At 35.0% G+C, this 18,043-nt stretch overlaps 1 protein-coding gene across 1 annotated transcript in view; it reads left to right on the top strand.

Moving 5' to 3' along the window:
• LOC113044575 (receptor tyrosine-protein kinase erbB-4) overlaps positions 1 to 18,043 on the top strand; it is a 143,557-nt gene that overhangs the window by 103,512 nt on the left and 22,002 nt on the right. The window contains exons 4-15 of the mRNA XM_026204669.1: positions 5,586 to 5,720; positions 6,721 to 6,786; positions 7,934 to 8,052; positions 8,945 to 9,086; positions 9,291 to 9,404; positions 9,516 to 9,642; positions 10,014 to 10,087; positions 10,616 to 10,706; positions 10,914 to 11,113; positions 12,608 to 12,740; positions 15,604 to 15,697; positions 16,374 to 16,528. Of these exons, the coding sequence (XP_026060454.1) occupies positions 5,586 to 5,720; positions 6,721 to 6,786; positions 7,934 to 8,052; positions 8,945 to 9,086; positions 9,291 to 9,404; positions 9,516 to 9,642; positions 10,014 to 10,087; positions 10,616 to 10,706; positions 10,914 to 11,113; positions 12,608 to 12,740; positions 15,604 to 15,697; positions 16,374 to 16,528 (1,450 nt within the window). The remainder of the gene's footprint in view (positions 1 to 5,585; positions 5,721 to 6,720; positions 6,787 to 7,933; positions 8,053 to 8,944; positions 9,087 to 9,290; positions 9,405 to 9,515; positions 9,643 to 10,013; positions 10,088 to 10,615; positions 10,707 to 10,913; positions 11,114 to 12,607; positions 12,741 to 15,603; positions 15,698 to 16,373; positions 16,529 to 18,043) is intronic.

Here is an 18,043-nt window from a genome sequence, read left to right as displayed (position 1 = left end):
TTTTTTATTATTGCTTACACTGCAAAACAGGCTGCTAGAAAACACATTTAATGAGGTTTATGCTCAAAACAGGTCAAATATTATTCACAAGGAATACAAATATAACTACAAATAGAATTTTGTTTCTGACGTTAATTCATCTTGTTTTCATTTTTTATTTTTATTATTTTTATTAATTTATTCTGTAAAACAAGAAATATTAAGCATATAGGAAAAGCTAATGTCATGAGTTGATTTCCAATGCATAAAACCATCTTAAATGTCTTAGTACTTTTGCCTTGTTTTCGAGTACACATATCTAAACATTCTTAAATCAAGATGGACATGCAAAATGACATAAGTTATTAAGTCTTGTTTTCTGAAAAATATAATAAAATCAAGTGGATTTTTGATTAAAATAAGAAAAAAAAATATATATATATATTAATAATACATTTCTTTCTGATTCAGTATAAAATTACTTAAAATAACAATCATAAAATTAGCATAAAATCACTTAATTTTAATATTGTTTTATTTTTCTCAAGTAGTTGAAAACATGGACGTAGTGTCCGTAACGTTATTTGTGCCATCGCCATCTTGGCAGTGCATCACCGCGCAACTCTCCCATATAGCTCCCGGACAATAAAAAATGGGCAAAAAGGCGGGAGCTACTTGCTGAAGCCACGCCCACCTAGCGCGACGGCAGTGTCAGCAGCGGCAGTCCACCTGTCACTCAAGTGGCCACGCCCTTAATTATGCAGAACTTTAAGTCTTAATATAATTTAAACAGATGAGTTATAAAAAAAATCACCCCCCTCACAGTTGCCATAAAGGGAAAAATTAGCTATTTAGACCAAAATAATTTTTTGCACCAGGCTGTAAACATGATTTTTTTTTCTGCTGTAACGTTGGGCATTTTAACATGGGAAGTCTATGGGACTGACTCTCTTTTGCAGCCAGCCTCAAGCAGCCAGTCGATGAATTGCAGTTTTAGTCACTTCCTTATTGGCCTCACGAGAGAGAGCAGGAGGTTGGCGCTCGCTTGCTACACCATTTTATGCTATAAAATGAAAACAAGACAACAAAGGTTGCTATGTCAAGTTCACATTTGAACTGGGGCTGTTCCTCTCTGTGAGGTTTCAGCCGTATATCATGGCTCTTGGCCTCCTGAGATCCTGCTGCTGGCTGTGATTTCTGGGACGCTCCGCTATCTCCTCCAGCCAATCTCTCCTCCCTGTGTGGCTGAATAATGAGGTGCATCGTGAATGTAGATGGGCAGCCAAATAACAGAGGGCTATGGATCATGATCTGACAGCAACAAAGTGAACAGAAGTCAGTCATTTTCAATATAACTTGTCATTACAATGTGGGCACATAGTGTGCAAAGTAGAGAAAGTTGATTGTTTATTATTGGTGCGTCATTTGTCTCCTGTAAGATGCAGTTTGGGCTGGAGAATTAACGGTTCTGTGAGCGATTCCAATGTTTTGCATGATTTGTCTTTGTCCACATAAAAAATGGTGCATGGAAGATAGTGTCAGAAATTGTCATCATTCTAAGTGATTTTGATTCATGTAATTGTTCGTGAATTGTTGTAGTTCAAGTCCAAACACTTTTCCTGTATGTTAATTTCTAAATGGATAAAATCTGATTAACTGTCAAAGTAGAATGGCAGAATCTGATTTTTATATTAAATTGATAAAACTGGCTTCAGTGTTTAAAAAAAAATGTTTTCCTGGTTATGTGACCATTAAGGGAACATAAAATGTTATAATTTTGCAAACATTATGGGAATGTTACTTTTGAATGTTCTCTGTACATTCTAGGGTTGGGCCAATAGCCGATTGCTGATAGATATCACGATCTTGCGCCCCCCACCATACCCCTGCAACCCGCCGCATCCCAGTACCATGTTCGGAAAGAAAATGACGTACTACAGAACCCCTAAAGGGAATAAATACGAGATGGGAGGAAACGTGTATTTTAGTACTTTCTCTCTCAGTTTTATCATTTGGTAATTCTAATGTATATAAATTATTACACTATTATGCATGGCATTGAAACTGCTTTTGAATGCACGATCGCTTTTTAGTATCATTTTCACTTTCAAGATTTGCGATCGCACACAATGTGGAGCGGCAGTACTTACCACACATTTTACAAAATTAGACATTTGTCAGTGGTGCTTAGAATCTGCAAATCATTCGCCATCATCCTCACTCATCTCTCCTACTGTAACTGTGTTTGTGTGGTTAGTGTAATTTTAAGTACTGTAATTTAACAGGCTACCATTAGCAAAAAATGTGTGTTTTCCGTGCCTTGATGAATACAGATTCATACTTTGGGTATGCCACACCCACTAGAAAGCTAGGTCTTTTAATATGATTAACTGATTAGGATTTTTTTTTTTTTTTTTTTATACATAACATACTGTACAAAAAAAAAGAGTTTTGAAGTGTTTTAAATAAATGCATATTCTCGATTGATTGCCTGGTTTATTTTTTTAATATCAGCACCGATGACCTAGCCTTCAGATTTTCCAGTCTCATTTGCATCTCACTGATTGTACTCTGCCATTTGGAGACGATTTGTCCGTGTAAAAATGGACACAGACAGAATGAAATGAGGATTATTTCTCAAATGTTAGTGGTTCTGACACGGTTTTAATTTGGCTTTAATATTAAATTCTGCTTCTCGTGCGCAAAATGATTGCATTTTGTGTCAGATCTAAACAGATAAATAATAAAATCAATATGAGGTGCATCAAATATCACATAACAAGGCATCTTAATAGTCTGTCAATGAGCGTTCCTCAATTTGCACTGAGTTAATGAACAACATTTTTGCTCGTCTTCCGTTTTATAAACATTAATTGGCTATGGCACATCTGAACATTCATTTCAATATAGGTGCAATTTGTTCTTGTCCTTTTTTCATTTCTGATTTTGTTTGTTTGAATTAAAACACAAAACAACAATAAAAATATTGTTATGTTATGTTAATTATATGTTAATGTTATGTTATGTTATGCTATGCTAATGTTAATTATATTTTAATGTTGATGTTAATATTAATGTTAATGTTATGCTATGCTATGCTATGCTATGCTATGATACGCTATGATACGCTATGTTACGTTGTAGCAATAGTAGAATACATTTTAAATATATTAATTTTAATCAAAATTTAAAGTTGTATGACATTTCTAGGAACTTAAATGTAATTTATAGTGTAATAAAGATAATAGACGTGTAAAATGAACATTATGACAATGTGTGGCCAGTTTTACCAATATTTCAGTATTGCCGTGAAATATAGTGTAATGTAACGTAATATAATAAAATAAATTAGCTTAAATCGTCAGTGCTATATAATGCTTGTTAATGACTTGTAATATTATAAAGGTAATAGTTCATACTTGTGACCTAGTTAAACAGTTTTATGTTTGTATTAAGGTTTTTTTTTTTTTTTAGCTTATATATTTATTTACATATATTTTTTTCTGTTATTTACAGTTGATCTAGAAATGGTGCATAATGCTCAGCTTTGACCCACAGTTTATTTGTGCCATTGGACTGATTGAGTTCTGTTTACCGATGGAGGCAGACAGTTAATGTTAAGAGGGGTGTCATAATGTCGCTCAGTTTCTCCGGCTGATAAGGGCCCCAGTACGTGAGATGAATGCTTGCCCTTCAGATGACTTCATAATATATATTTTAGACATTTTGATTAGTTCAACTTTTTTCCCCTTTTAATTTTCCTTCAAAGGCACATTATCATTTCATATTTTCTCAGATTTATAGCATTCTCATTTAAATATAGATTTATTACATTTGTTGTTAAAGGGATTCCTGCTTTTTCTCCACCCTCTTAGTGAAGGAATTGTCTGCAGATGAATTCATTAAAGAGATGTTAATGACGTGAAGTGTTTCTCATGCAGGCTGGGTTTCCAGCTGTGAATGTCAAAAGTGACTCTTTAAAAATGTATTCAGATGGTCTGTTGTTCCATTCACAGTCTCAACCTTTTCCCTTGCACACTCCACTTCCATCATCATGGAAGTGCTGAAAGAACATTTTAATATTTTATTTTAATACTCAAAGGAAGTGAAACTGTCATGTTTAAATACCTTTAATCACGGCTGGGTTCATTTTGAATGCAGGGATGAGGGATCTGGGACCTGCTAATCTCACAATTCTGGTTAGTCTGGGTTTTTGAGATATTGAAAAAGAGTGTCAGAAAAAAATAGCAAAAAAAATGTACCTTTACCATGTCACTGAATCATCACATCAGTACCTTATCTACCCCTAATACATGCATAACACATCTTTAATTCAATCTAATGCTCTGCCAGACTATACAGTAAAACAGAAATGTTTGAAATATTATTACTTTTTAAAAGAATTCTATTTGATAATAAAATGCAATTTATTCCTCTCATCAGAGCTGAATTTTCAGTATCATTACTTCAGTCTTCAGTGTCATATGCTGATTTGCTGCTCAAGAAACATTTCTTATTAATTAATGTTCAAAACAGTTGGGCTGCTTAATATTTTTGTGTAAACCCCATTTTTTTTTGTTTTTTGTTTTTGTTTTTGAGAGATCTCATGTAACACTTACAATCAATTTAATACTTCCTTGTTGAATAAATCCATTGGTTAAAAAACGCTAGCACACAAACCTTTAAACAGTGGCATATACTGTAAATAAATTATAAAATGTTTACATCTGCTTTCCCCCACTAGCAATAAAATTGTAGTACTCATTCCGTTTTAATACATTTTATCATCCATTTTGTGTGGGCTTAGCAATTGAAAACACACACACACACACAATGTGAGGCACTAGATTATGTTTAGTGAAGATGAATGGTTTAATAGTGTGATATAATAATTTGTGTATGTTCAGAAGCCTGCACAGATATAAGATATTCTAGCAGAACTGTCCAGCTATGTAACTTATAAAGTTACTTTAGCTGATTATGAAGCAACAGCCAATATTGCTTCATTAACTTAACATTCATTTTCCTTCAACAGAGAATGAAAGCATACTAACACATTTTAAACAACCAGCCACGGCCTCATTCATCAGACTGCTGTTTGAGGCTATGAACTAGGCATTTGTGATGTATAAATAGAAATTTTTAAAGCAGGCTTACAGAACACAATGTCCATTGGATCACTAGGTTTCTAGGCCAGAAATATGTGTTACAGGTTAACAGGAGGAAGGGACTTGAAAGAGATGCTGTGCACTACCTCCACATAAAGCATATGTTTCAAATCTCTGCAGACATATTGATATGCTCATAATCTTTCTTGATCTTTTATAAGCTCCTTAACTTTGGGAATGATTTCATTCTTAAATCCTGTTCTAAAAAGAGAGATTATTTTCATTACACTTCTTTTATAAACCGTTTAAACTGGTTTCATAGAGCAGTCAGGGTTATATCCTTAAGGTGACCTCAGAATGAACTGTATGCCTTTAATATGCACATCATTTGTTTCTTTAACATGATTTATGCTGTGAAGTAGGTTAAATGGCTCAAATGTTGTCACTTATATTATATGATTTCTAATTCACCCTCTGTTTAATTTCTCACTGATGTAGAAATCTTGAATGGAGGTGTGTATGTGGATCAGAATAGGTTCCTGTGTCACGCTGACACTGTGCACTGGCAAGACATCATCAAGAACCCACGTTCTGAACTTCTGGTCGTGCCCTCAAACAACAGTGGCAACACATGTGAGTGTTTAGATGAGTTTAATGACTCAAACCAGGCTATAATAATTGATGATTTTCATAAAAAATCATTTCATTTTTTTTTTTTTGTCCTTTCGAAACTTAAAAAAAAATGTTTTAAAATATTTACAGAAATAATGAAATACTGCTAAAACTAATAATGTTAATATTAGTTAACTTGAATTTCTTTGTATACGCAACTGTTCAGGACCTTCGGGTTTGTAAGGTGTTTTTGAAATAAACCTCTTATTATCAAAAGTACAGTCAAAACTAATATTATAATATTGTATTACAATATAAAATATTTTATTGTAATTATGTGACAGTAAAGCTGAATATTTAGCATCATTACTAAAGTCTTCAGTGTCACATGATCCTTAAGAAATCATTTTAATATGCTGATTTGTAGCTCAATGAACATTTCTTATTACTCTCAACTCTCAAAAAACAGTAGTGGTGCCATCATACATTATTGATGATTAAAACTGCATAAAAAAATTGTTGGTTTGAAACTTATTTGAAGTGGTTTTTAACAGTATAAATGTCTTGACTGACACTTTGGATTAATTTATATGTGAGTATTTATTCATTATTAATTTATTTATTATTATTATTATTAATATATAATATTATAATATAATAATTGTACACATATTTAATATATTATTATTCATTTATTATGTTAAATTACTTATAATCATATTCTTGCAAACACGGGCACATTGGCAAAATCACTGTTCTCCAAAAAATTATTTGCATGGTTTTGGGGTCTTTTTGCAACCCCAAGAAAATTGCAGGATTTCTTCAGTGTAATCAGTTTTAACTGAAATGATACTGTTGAGTCTCTCTCAATCACACTCTCTCTGTAATTACAGAACAGTCAATTAAATCTAAGTGGTGAAAATGAGTGGCAAAACGAAGTGGGAACATTGTATGAGACAAATCCCACAGTACATTGAAGTGTGCTGTTGTTTAGGATTAATGGTAAGATGTATTCCAACAGGCAGAAGGTGTCATCGCTCATGTAACGGCCGCTGTTGGGGACCACAGGAGGATCAGTGCCAAAGCTGTGAGTATTTAACACAGGCTTTATCATGGAACTTGTCCATACACACAAAATGCAATATATTAACATTTTTAGTGTGATGTGACCTTTGACCATTTTTCAGTATAATAATATTATTGATTTTGTCGTAGTATGTCAACTTATGCTATTATAAATTACTGCAATTAAAATACATAGAAATTAAATGAAATCTGCACAACTCAAAAATTAGTGTATATATATATATATATATAGTTCAGTTAGAATATGCTTTATATTTGTTGCTAGATATAATGACATTATTACCAGAAGTTCTTTCTTATAAAGCTTGAAATCAACGTTTAAAAGAAAGTTTATAATTAAGTTATATTAAAATGCCCATATTACACGTATTTAAAAGATCATAAGTTGTAGGATGTACTAGAATACATTTATATGATTTATAGTTTAAAAAGTACATTATTTTTTTCACACTGTACATTACATCAGCATAGTTGTAATAATTGTTGTCAAAGTTGGCTCACAGGGAAACAGTAGTCATATCTTTTTGGCAGCAATACAAGACTTCTTCATCTTCTAAATGGTTGTCGAAAGCAAAATACTTCGAAAATGTCTGAGCAAAACAGACACCATTTACTGCTGAAGGTTTCTTTCAGAAGGATGCTTCATCAGCTGAACAGTCAATATGTTGTTAGCTATGTTAAAGGTTAACTTTTTACCTGATGTTGCAGACTGAATATTACTGTACACCAAAGTTTGAGAAATAAAAACCGAGTTTCAGTAATTGAAATGCAATGTGTTCTGTTTGTGAAGTAAACACATTCTGAAGCTGCTCAAGTGAAAGCTCTTGGGAACTCGGTGATCTTCTCTGGTGCTCGTGGCACAACCTGTGGTGATGCACTCATGAGTGGGTGGCAGATACAAAGAGAGGGACAGCAGGGGATGGCAGGTTCAGTTTTCAATACATAATTAGGTATAATTAAAGACAACCCAGCTCTCTAGAGTGTCAGCACTGATGGGGGAGGGGGTTACACAGTTTTCTGGCAAATAATAGATTTAAGGTTTTTGCATTGTCCTGGTAACTTTTGACACATTTACAGGGAAGTAAACTCAAACTCAACTCAAATCTACTGATGTGGAGAGAGCTTCACTTCTGTCTTTGTGGTTCCAGTGACAAAGACGGTGTGTGCAGAGCAGTGTGATGGACGCTGTTTTGGTCCGTACGTCAGTAACTGCTGTCACCGTGAATGTGCAGGAGGATGTTTCGGACCCAAAGACACAGACTGCTTTGTATGTCAACATCTTCCTGTAGTTATACCTCATTGTGCATGATTTTGAAGTGTATTAGAGGTATTAACAAATGCCTGCTCATGTCATTTTTAAAGTAGTTTCATGTGCTTTAAAGAGATAGTTCACCCAAAAAATGAATATTGCTCCATGATTTACTCACTCTCAAGCCATCTTAGGTGTATTTTATTTATTTATTTATTTATTTATTTATTTATTTCAGACGAATACAATCAGAGTTAAATTTAAAAAAAAAAAATGTCCTGGCTCTTCCAAGCTTTATAATGGCAGTGAATGGGTGTTGATATTCAATAGTCCAATACAAGTCCAAAAAAGGGCATCCATCCATCATAGAAAGTGCCACACGAGAGTAGAGTTCTAGTAGATGACATATGATGTAGGTGTCTCATAAGCTCCAGTGAGAATATGCTAGTCTCGCGAGAATCAAGTTTTTTTTCACAGCAATTGAAAACCAGTCTCCTCTTGGCTTATATCGCAACCTTCCAACATTTTTCTTTACAAGTTCTCATTTTATACTTCAAATTCATGTGGAGCAATTTTTATGATGAATCGATGCACTTAATTGGACTTCTATTGTACTATTGAATATCAACACCCATCTACTGTCATTATGAAGCCAGGACATATATATATATGTAACTCTGAATGTATTCATCTGAAAAAAGAAAGTTATATACTCCCATGATGGCTTGAGGGTGAGTAAATCATAGGGTAATTTGAACTTTTGGGTGAACTACCCCTTTAATGTGTGTTGAAAACAATGGAAGCTCTGCAGAGGTGTTTCTCCATTAAAGTCATGTTTTGTTGATCGACCACATGCTTACAGTAAATCAAAGTTTTTTTTTTTTGTTTTTTTTTTTTTTTTTTCTCTCAGGCTTGTACCAACTTTAATGACAGCGGGGCCTGTGTGACACAATGTCCTCAGCCATTTGTCTACAATCCCACAACCTTCCAGCTCGAGCACAATCCCAACGCCAAATACACATATGGAGCATTCTGTGTCAAGAAATGCCCACGTGAGTTATACTGATTCATTACATTTAAAGTTAATAAATTAATAAAAAATAAATAAAAAAGAGAACAGCATCATTATGTTTTGTCATTTAAAGATCTACTATTTTTATATTTTTAAATATTCTTTGTCTTAACACTCCCTTTAAAACATATTTTTGAATTAAGAAGCATATTTCCTATGCAAGCCCTGTCATTCTTTTACATAGATAACTTTGTGGTGGACCACAGCTCTTGTGTCAAAGCCTGTCCGAGCAACAAGATGGAGGTGGAGGAAAATCACATCAAGATGTGCATCCCATGCACTGACATCTGTCCAAAGAGTAAAAAACTAAGAATTTAAGAATTGCTCAAAATAAATATAAAAACATATAACCTCCACACTTTTTAGGAACATTGCAATGCAGTATACTCATGTTGTTTGTGGTGTTCAGTGTGTGATGGTATAGGTACCGGCCAGCTTCAGATGGCTCAAACTGTAGATTCCAGCAACATTGAGATGTTTGTCAATTGCACCAAGATCAATGGGAACCTCATCTTCCTCATCACAGGCATTAAAGGGTGAGGAACATTTATGTCCTTCAGCAGTGTCAGGTATTCCCTGCCATAAGTGAATGTCAACTTCTCTAGGCATGCCAACAAGAACTGTAGCAAGGTGGTTTTGATGTATATAAAGCTGACGTGTTACTCTGCATGTTGACAGAAGAAAAATCTGTAGTCATGCAATCTACAACCTTGATGCAAGTCAGTTTAAATCCTAATGAGATTGACCTTGTTGTTCCCAGGACATTATTCTATATACTATCAAAACCTGTTTATTGAGCAAAATATCTTCAGGAACCGGGTGATTTTTGACTTATATTACAGTGCTCGTAAAACTTTTTTTATTTCATTATTCCTTACACTCATGAACTGTTTTGCTTTGTTTACAGAGACATGTATCATGGTATCGGGGCTTTGGATCCTGAGCGACTGAATGTGTTCTGGACCGTCAGAGAGATTACAGGTATGAGAGTGTTATCATTAGTTTTAACATGATTTGGGAAAGCTATATCAAAATAAAAAACACACATGATGTCGATAAAGTTCATTTCTCACAGCGTTCATGCATCCTTAAGTTACAGTATTTATTTGTTGAGTGTAATAGGTTAGAAAAACTGAACAGATATTCATGTCAAAAGGCTTTTGTTTAATTAAAATCTGGTGTGTGGCACAGTCAGATATTATATTGCAGTTAATGGAGTGAAACGTAATGAAACTGCACAATAAGAAAGACCTATGACTGTTGTCGTGAACGCAGTTCCCATCACGACCATATGAACGCACCTATGATTCTTGATGTCCCAAAATATTGATCATAAGAACATGTGCAACCGTGGAAAACGCACCCAATGGTACTGAAAAATTGTGGTGCGATATTACATTTTTTATTTCGTCATTACTTTTGCAAGATGTTTTTGCTTTGCTTTTACTGCCACATCAACACCACTGTTGAATAATAGGTTTGTTGCTTGTTTGTTAACTGCATCCAAAGGTTACTTGAACATCCAGTCTTGGCCAGAGAACATGACTGATCTTGGTGTCTTTTCCAACCTTGTCACCATAGGAGGTAGAACACTTTATAGGTAAGATTATTTTCTGTCAGTGCAACTGTTTTTGACTCATGCAGCTCATCAAAAATGCTCACCGCAAAATCACAGTGGATCAAAGTAAAACATTCTGCTACATCACTACCAAATAAGCAATGCAAACATATGGAAGAACGATAGGTTTGGAAATTTTTCTTGACTTTCTAATCATCCTCATTTGTGTGTGTCTCTGTTTTTTCTCAGTGGTATTTCTCTTCTGATCCTGAAGCAGCGCTGGATCTCTTCGCTCAAGTTCCAGTCTCTGAAAGAGATCAGCGCTGGTAACGTCTACATGACCAACAACAGCCAGCTCTGCTTCTACAACACGGTGAACTGGACCAGTCTGTTCCGCACCAGCAACCAGAGAGCTCTGATCAAGAACAACAGGGACCCCAGAGAGTGTAGTGAGTGCTCAGTACTATCAAACAAAATAAAGATTTTTATTTATTTAAAACGGTCAAATTTAGCACTATTTTAAGGCAAAATACTACAGGGTATTTGGGGTTAAAATCTTAACTAGCTAATATCACCATCATTTCCCCAGTTTATTAAACTTAAACAGTTAGATTAAGGAAATTGTTTTTCTCTGAAATGTTATGTTTAAATATGCAATTGAGAGTTCTAATTAATCTAATTAAATATGAACTAATTTCCATACATTTCTAGAATAAAAATCTGAACATTGGATTAAGCCAGGTTCAAAAATTTTGAGTTTTTCCACTTGATAAATCTTTTTTTATGCAAAAAAAAGATGTTGTTAAATCCACTCTATTATAAAATGTTATAGATATTTTTATATTACTTTTATATTCATTTTTATATTATTATATCATTATTTTGATAGAAAAATGTATATATATATTATATATAACATTAATTTTATATAGTTTTTTTATGAAATTTAATGTTTAATATTATGTTTAAGGGGTTATTATGTTAAGGGTAAATGTGCATAATTGTCATGAAAATAATGTAAACTAGAAATGTTCTTACAAGTAGGCTTTGCTTTCTTTTCTTGGTGTAAAACATACCTATTTTCTTATCTATTACATTTGAGGCTAACTATGAGGTTTTAAGAGATTTGTACAGTTATTGGCTAAATGATCTGTAATATTGTCAACCCATAGAGTACCTGAGAATTAATAATTGACTAGTCTATTAGGTCTGCTAGTTCTTGAATCTCAATGCAGTGCACTTTTGGGACACATCTAGGACATAAAGACAATCATTTTACAGGCCAGTATCTTATGTATGATAAGAATTCCCTGAACTGATGAAATGGAGAAGCACAGACTTGTCCGTAATGGAGATGTTGACAGTTGCAGAACACTTCCCACAGTGCCGCACTGCCAAGCTGTGCTTGATGTAATTAGTGAGATAATAAGTCTGTGGTGTGTGGGATCAATGGCGCTGTTACCCAGCTCATTCACTCGCCTCTTTTCCACGCTGCCGATCACAGTCGACTGATATCCCTGGATCGTCCATGCATCCAGTGCTTTCCATTCACGAGTTGACAATTTTGGGGGATTTTGGTTCAGTCAATGCAGTGTTTTTAATTGGGATTCATTGATTCAGTAGTAATATTTGTATATAAATATTTGAATATTCTTGAATTAACTGATAAAGCAAAATCTGACTGCAGTAATATCAGTTTACAAATGTAAAAAAATGAGGTTGACATATTTCCTTTTGAAATAGGATATTTAAGAGGAACACAGGTATAGATGTTTAGCCATACACTAGCACATGGATGACCTCAAAGCCTGTAGATATGGTCTAAAAGCCACAAAACTTCAGTCGGGATGGCATGGGGCCTTTAATATTGTTTAATGTCTAACTCATAGCCATGTAATGCCCATGTGTGTGTGTAAAGACATTTCTGTGAATGTCCTCCGCAGCTCAGCAAAGGATGGTGTGTGATCCGCTGTGTTCAGTGGCAGGATGCTGGGGTCCCGGTCCAGATCAGTGTCTCTCTTGTAAATACTTCAGCCGGGGAAAGACATGTGTGAAAGCCTGTCATCTCTATGATGGGTGAGTAAAAGACAGCTTGCACCCAGACTTCAGAAATAAAGAAGCAAGAAAAATATTACCCGCCATATCTAGGTTCATGCTGAAAAGTGGTACTTCTGTATTATTATTATACTGAATATAGATAGATAGATAGATAGATAGATAGATAGATAGATAGATAGATAGATAGATAGATAGATATAATTTAATAAAATTATGTCATTTTTGGTGTGAAAGAGACAAAAAAATGTGTTGTTATTTGTAAAGAAATTAATATAATGCATAACATATTTCACTAATAACACTAAATTTAAACTGTAAGTCTTATGACCAGTATATCATTAAAACCATAATAAACCTAAATTCATAAATTCAGTTATCAAGTTGACAGTTTATATATTTTACATAGCAATTACACAATTTCATTCTGTAATTGTTTCATGAATAAAATCATTGTGTGGGCAGCGTGAAACTGCACATGTTCTGACTACTGGGTACCGCCATGGTTACTGCAGTATTTTTTTTATTATTTTATATGAAGACTATCTATCATTTAGATTGCCGTTTGCCCCCAGTCACTTTGTAAACACAATTGTGTACAAACTTCTGCCTAGGGGATTTGTGAGATAAGATATAAGAATCAGAGAGAGGGATGGATTTCATCTAAAAGTTATAGTCTGAACGCAGAAGGAAGCAGGGCCGTGTCTGGCCAGTGTTACGCCACAGACCAAAATCCAGCTAATTGTTCCTCGGCCTGTCCCGAGTGGGCCCAGAACACACTGCCATCTGTGAATGACAAAGAGGAAACACTCATCTGACAATAAATTTACATTCTGGTCCACCGGGAGCGTCAGAGAAGAGCTCTTTGGTTGGCACTGCTTTTCTGCTGTAGTCATTAAACAATGGCATCTCTGACCAACATCTGAATAGGATTCCCCGTGGCAGAAAAATGTAATTTAATTCCTAACAATAATCAGCTGTGGGGGAGTGTCATATTTTGGAGAATGAACAGGGGTCTCATTACACTCAATTAATAGTGCTTTAAATCAGCAGCCCTAGTCTATGAATGGGGATGTGCCAAACATCTCCAGTCACTCATCCAAGAGCTGAGACCTGAGAGCAGTGTTATGTGTTTGCTCTTCCACCATACATTATAGTTATCATTTTTTATCCGCATAGAAAATCGCCATGTTTTATTATGTACCACCATACTTACTTGTGTAAGTACTCATGCAACCGTCTTTAAACAGCGAAAGCATGGAAGTGTTTGGTGGCTTCTAAATTCATCCCTGTTTGGATCCTAAGGAATTAATGGTGCTAAGCTAAATGCTAACATAGTGGTGCCGCGCCCTACAGTGATTAAGTGCATGCACTGAGACAGGAGAGGTATGTATCAACTCATCTCGTTGAGGGAAGTTGAGGGAAGAACATAGTGGAATATGGATAAACTGTGGCATTTTCCTTTAAGGACATCAAACCTAAACTAAAACTCCAGAAAAGTGTACAAATCCAAAAAAAAAAAACACAAATCATTTATTATATCATTTTGAAAATGCCTATTTTGAGTGGAAGCCGAAACACACTGTTTTCTTGCATATCTCTTTAAATACAAATGCGCTGCTTCTCCCTGCCCCCTTTTCCAAAATATGGCTGTGATATGATTTTCTGAATGCACACATCCGAAGCACGCAAATACTACTTCATGATTATTTTACTTTCTTTTATGTAAAGCACTTTGAATTACCATTGTGTACGAAATGTGCTATATAAATAAACTTGCCTTGCCTTGCCTTACACTAAGTTCTCTTTCATATCTTATTGCACTTGATACACGGTTGTCACTTGTGGTGGTGCCATGGGTGAAAATTTCCAGATTATGGGTTGTAGTATTTTAATAAGATCTCCTTTTTTCACAAGCTTGCAGAGAAAGGCTTGCCAAAAACATTAAAAGGCTTGCCAAAAGCATCTACCAACCCAGGCTTACTGGGTTGGTAGATGCAGCAGGGAACCGATTGTAGCATTAAATGCGAAAAGAAAAAAAAAGGTTTTATGATAAGTCACCTTTAAAGTAACATCCATTCAGAGTTATAGGTAGGTAGTTAGGTAGGTAGATGTCTTGGTAGTTTGTAGTTGGTAGTTTAGTTGGTTTTGGGCATCACATTAACACCCATCTTGTCTGTAAATTTTTCCAGTGTGAGAAACTTCAAACTGTGAGCGTCCGTACACTCGATTTCCGATGTTTTAAGATCTGGGCGGTTTCTTTGATCCCCACTCTGTTATTGACAAGGCACCATCTTTCCCTGTTTTTCGAACCGGCTCTCAAAATTTCCCTCTGAAACATGGGCTGATGGAAACGAACAAAGGAAAGGGTATTGATGGCTCTGCTAGGCAGCCTCTCTGCCGTATCTCCTGCAATCTGAGCTGCCATCTGCTTAGATAAAATTTAAAGAGGACTGTTTGTTCTTTCCTCTCAGACCAGTGCAGAGAAAGATTTTTCTAATTAAAATGCCATTATTTTTTCATGGATCTTACTCAGCCGACTGGTGTATTAGCCAAGTTCTCAACCAGTGTGTGAATATAGTGTCTGTGGTTCAGTTGGCTGTGGTTCAAGAAGACATGGAGGATGAGTCGGAGACAAAACAAAACCTGCTGTATGTGTTGTTGCTGAGAGAATACATCACCTGCTTTGAAATGCTTTTGATTGAATATTTATTAGACAATTATTCATGCATTATATGGCCAAAATTGGTTGTTGGAAAAAGATAAATAAAACTAAATGATATTGTTTTGTTTTATTTTGTTTTATTTATTAGAATTTTGCTAACAGTTTTAAAGTATAATGTTTAATTGACTTGTTTTGATTTTATTCATGTGCATATTTTAGAGATGTTCGCGAGTTTGCCAATGGATCAGTGTGTGTGGAGTGTGACAGCCAGTGTGAAAAGGCCGAAGATAAAACTTTTACCTGTCATGGCCCTGTAAGTAAACCAAGCAGTGCTATCTAAAGTCAACCTCATCTGAATTTATCCAATTAGCTTTCTTGGTTGTCCGTGATTTGTTTTTGCACTTAATTCCAAAGATTTCTCTCTTTTTTTTTTCATAAAAATGCATAAACTTGCCTTGACTTTTCCCTATCAAATCTCACCCTACATTTTTTGAGTAAAATTGGATATGAATAGCATGTTGGCAGTATATAGTACCATAGAAGTTCTCTGTTTTGTCTGTAAAATGTACAAATTAAAGTGCCGAAGTTTTAGACTTTAAATGTAGAAGAACAAAGCTGTCATCTTCTTATGATAACCTGCCTGTCCATCTCAATTCCTAAGCTGCATAATTAACAACATTAGAGCTGTCAAAGAATGTAAGAACTCGTCCAACCATGTGACACCCGTCTCAAAATGGGTTTTAAAAATGGGTTATGAATTTGTTTGTTATAAGAACCACTTTGTGGTTTAAGTAAAAGTTTAATGAAAGTTACTCAAACTCATAAGAAAGTGCCAAAAAAAGTGGCATATGCATAAAATATTTGGGATAAGCATCAATAAAATATTTTTAAGTAGTTTGTTTTCCTTTATTTATCCATCCTCAAGTACGACTTTCAGACAAATTTGTATTTTATTGGCCATTGTCAAGCATTTTGTCTGTATGGTTTAGGGTCCAGATCACTGTGTGAAGTGCTTGCATCTCAAAGATGGACCCAACTGTGTGGAGAAATGCCCTGATGGTCTGCAGGGAGCAAACAGCTTCATCTTCAAATATGCTGAGACCAACAACGAGTGCCATCCCTGCCACCCCAACTGCACCCAGGGGTAGGTTTCTGCATGTGTTTGTCTTTTCCTCCAGGCCAGCGCTACTCAACACACAGAGCCTTTTGAGGGCAGTGGGATTGTGTCATTGTCATGGCAACTGCAGTAATTACATTACAAACATCTTAGCAAGATTCTTGCCTTGTTAATACGGATCAGGATAAAGCAGTGAATGCTTTTGATGGTGTTCAAATGTTGAAGTCAATATATTTTTATGTAGTTCTTGAAAGTAATCTCTGATGCTCACCAAATTTGCATTTATTTGACTAAATATATTCATATTATTTCACAATATAATTACTGTCACTTTTGATCAGTTTATTGTGAGCTTGCTAAATAAAAGAAATCATTTATTAATTGAATTTCTTTTGACCTCAAAAGTTTTGAACAGGAATGTGTGTGAAGCTTTATTTACATATCACCTATTAAAACAATGTCACAAGAAACATACAAATGTTGCATAATAATATAAACAGTAAAAAAGACATTATAAGATATTACAACAAAGCAATCCTTTTTCCAACATCTGAATATCAGAATAATCATTAATTAGTTACAAATTATTTGCTTTACAAATAAGAAAGAAAATAATTGAATGATATATTGTATACCTGTACAAATAATCAAAAAATACACATTATATGATTTGATCATAATACATGCCACACATAAGGAATCCTTCTGACTTTTATATCAAATGATTGCTAAAGAAAATATAAGTGCTGCCTTTGAGGCTAAAGAGTCTTCTTTGTGGCCCCTGAGCTTTCCAGAGTTCACTATCCCTGCTCTAGGCAGTTCTTTCTCTTAGTTTCATCTTGGAAATCCCACAAATCTGAACTTTTAACTGCCCAGTGGGTTGGTGAATGTGGGTGCAGTTCCACAGGCCTCGGTGTCACATCCTGTAGATCTAAGGCAGATCATACTGCACATAGACACACTAGAAACATCCACCCAGTATGAACCTCTGCTTTATTCTGGTCTGTCTTGGCTCTCAAATCAAAGCTCTTGCAATGCTCTAGGACACCATAACAAAGCGCTCGCGAGCCCTTCATCTCGTGGGTGACAGTCATTGCCGCTGGTTACTGTCAAGGCATGCGCTCTTCAGCAGTGTTCTCTGTGATTACTGAACCCAATCACCACTGTCACATCACTCCAACATGCCTTATTCCTGTATGTAGAGCTCTGGAAATCATTTCAGGCTACACTTAATCTCATGAAAGTGGATAATGCTACAGATTTCTAGGTAGATTAACAGTTTACCTTGTGCACATTTATTACCATGAGTGACATACACTAGGTAAGGATTAGTAAGCCATTTTAAAATGTTTAAATATACATATATATATATATATATATATATATACCTCCACATGTCTATGTCACTATGTGGGAAGATTTGCATAAGGCCGCCCAGATGTTCACGCAAAGAAAGAAGGTGTACCTTTTACTCTCATTGTAGTATTGTTGTTGCCGCCACCGCCATGTCGTATAGACTCTGTGTGTATGGTTGTGAAAGCG

Source organism: Carassius auratus, chromosome 26 (genome assembly GCF_003368295.1).
Source record: "Carassius auratus strain Wakin chromosome 26, ASM336829v1, whole genome shotgun sequence".
Lineage (NCBI taxonomy): Eukaryota > Metazoa > Chordata > Actinopteri > Cypriniformes > Cyprinidae > Carassius > Carassius auratus.
The sequence above is the reverse complement of the archived record's forward strand: the minus strand, read 5'-3'. Positions and strand labels throughout refer to the sequence as shown.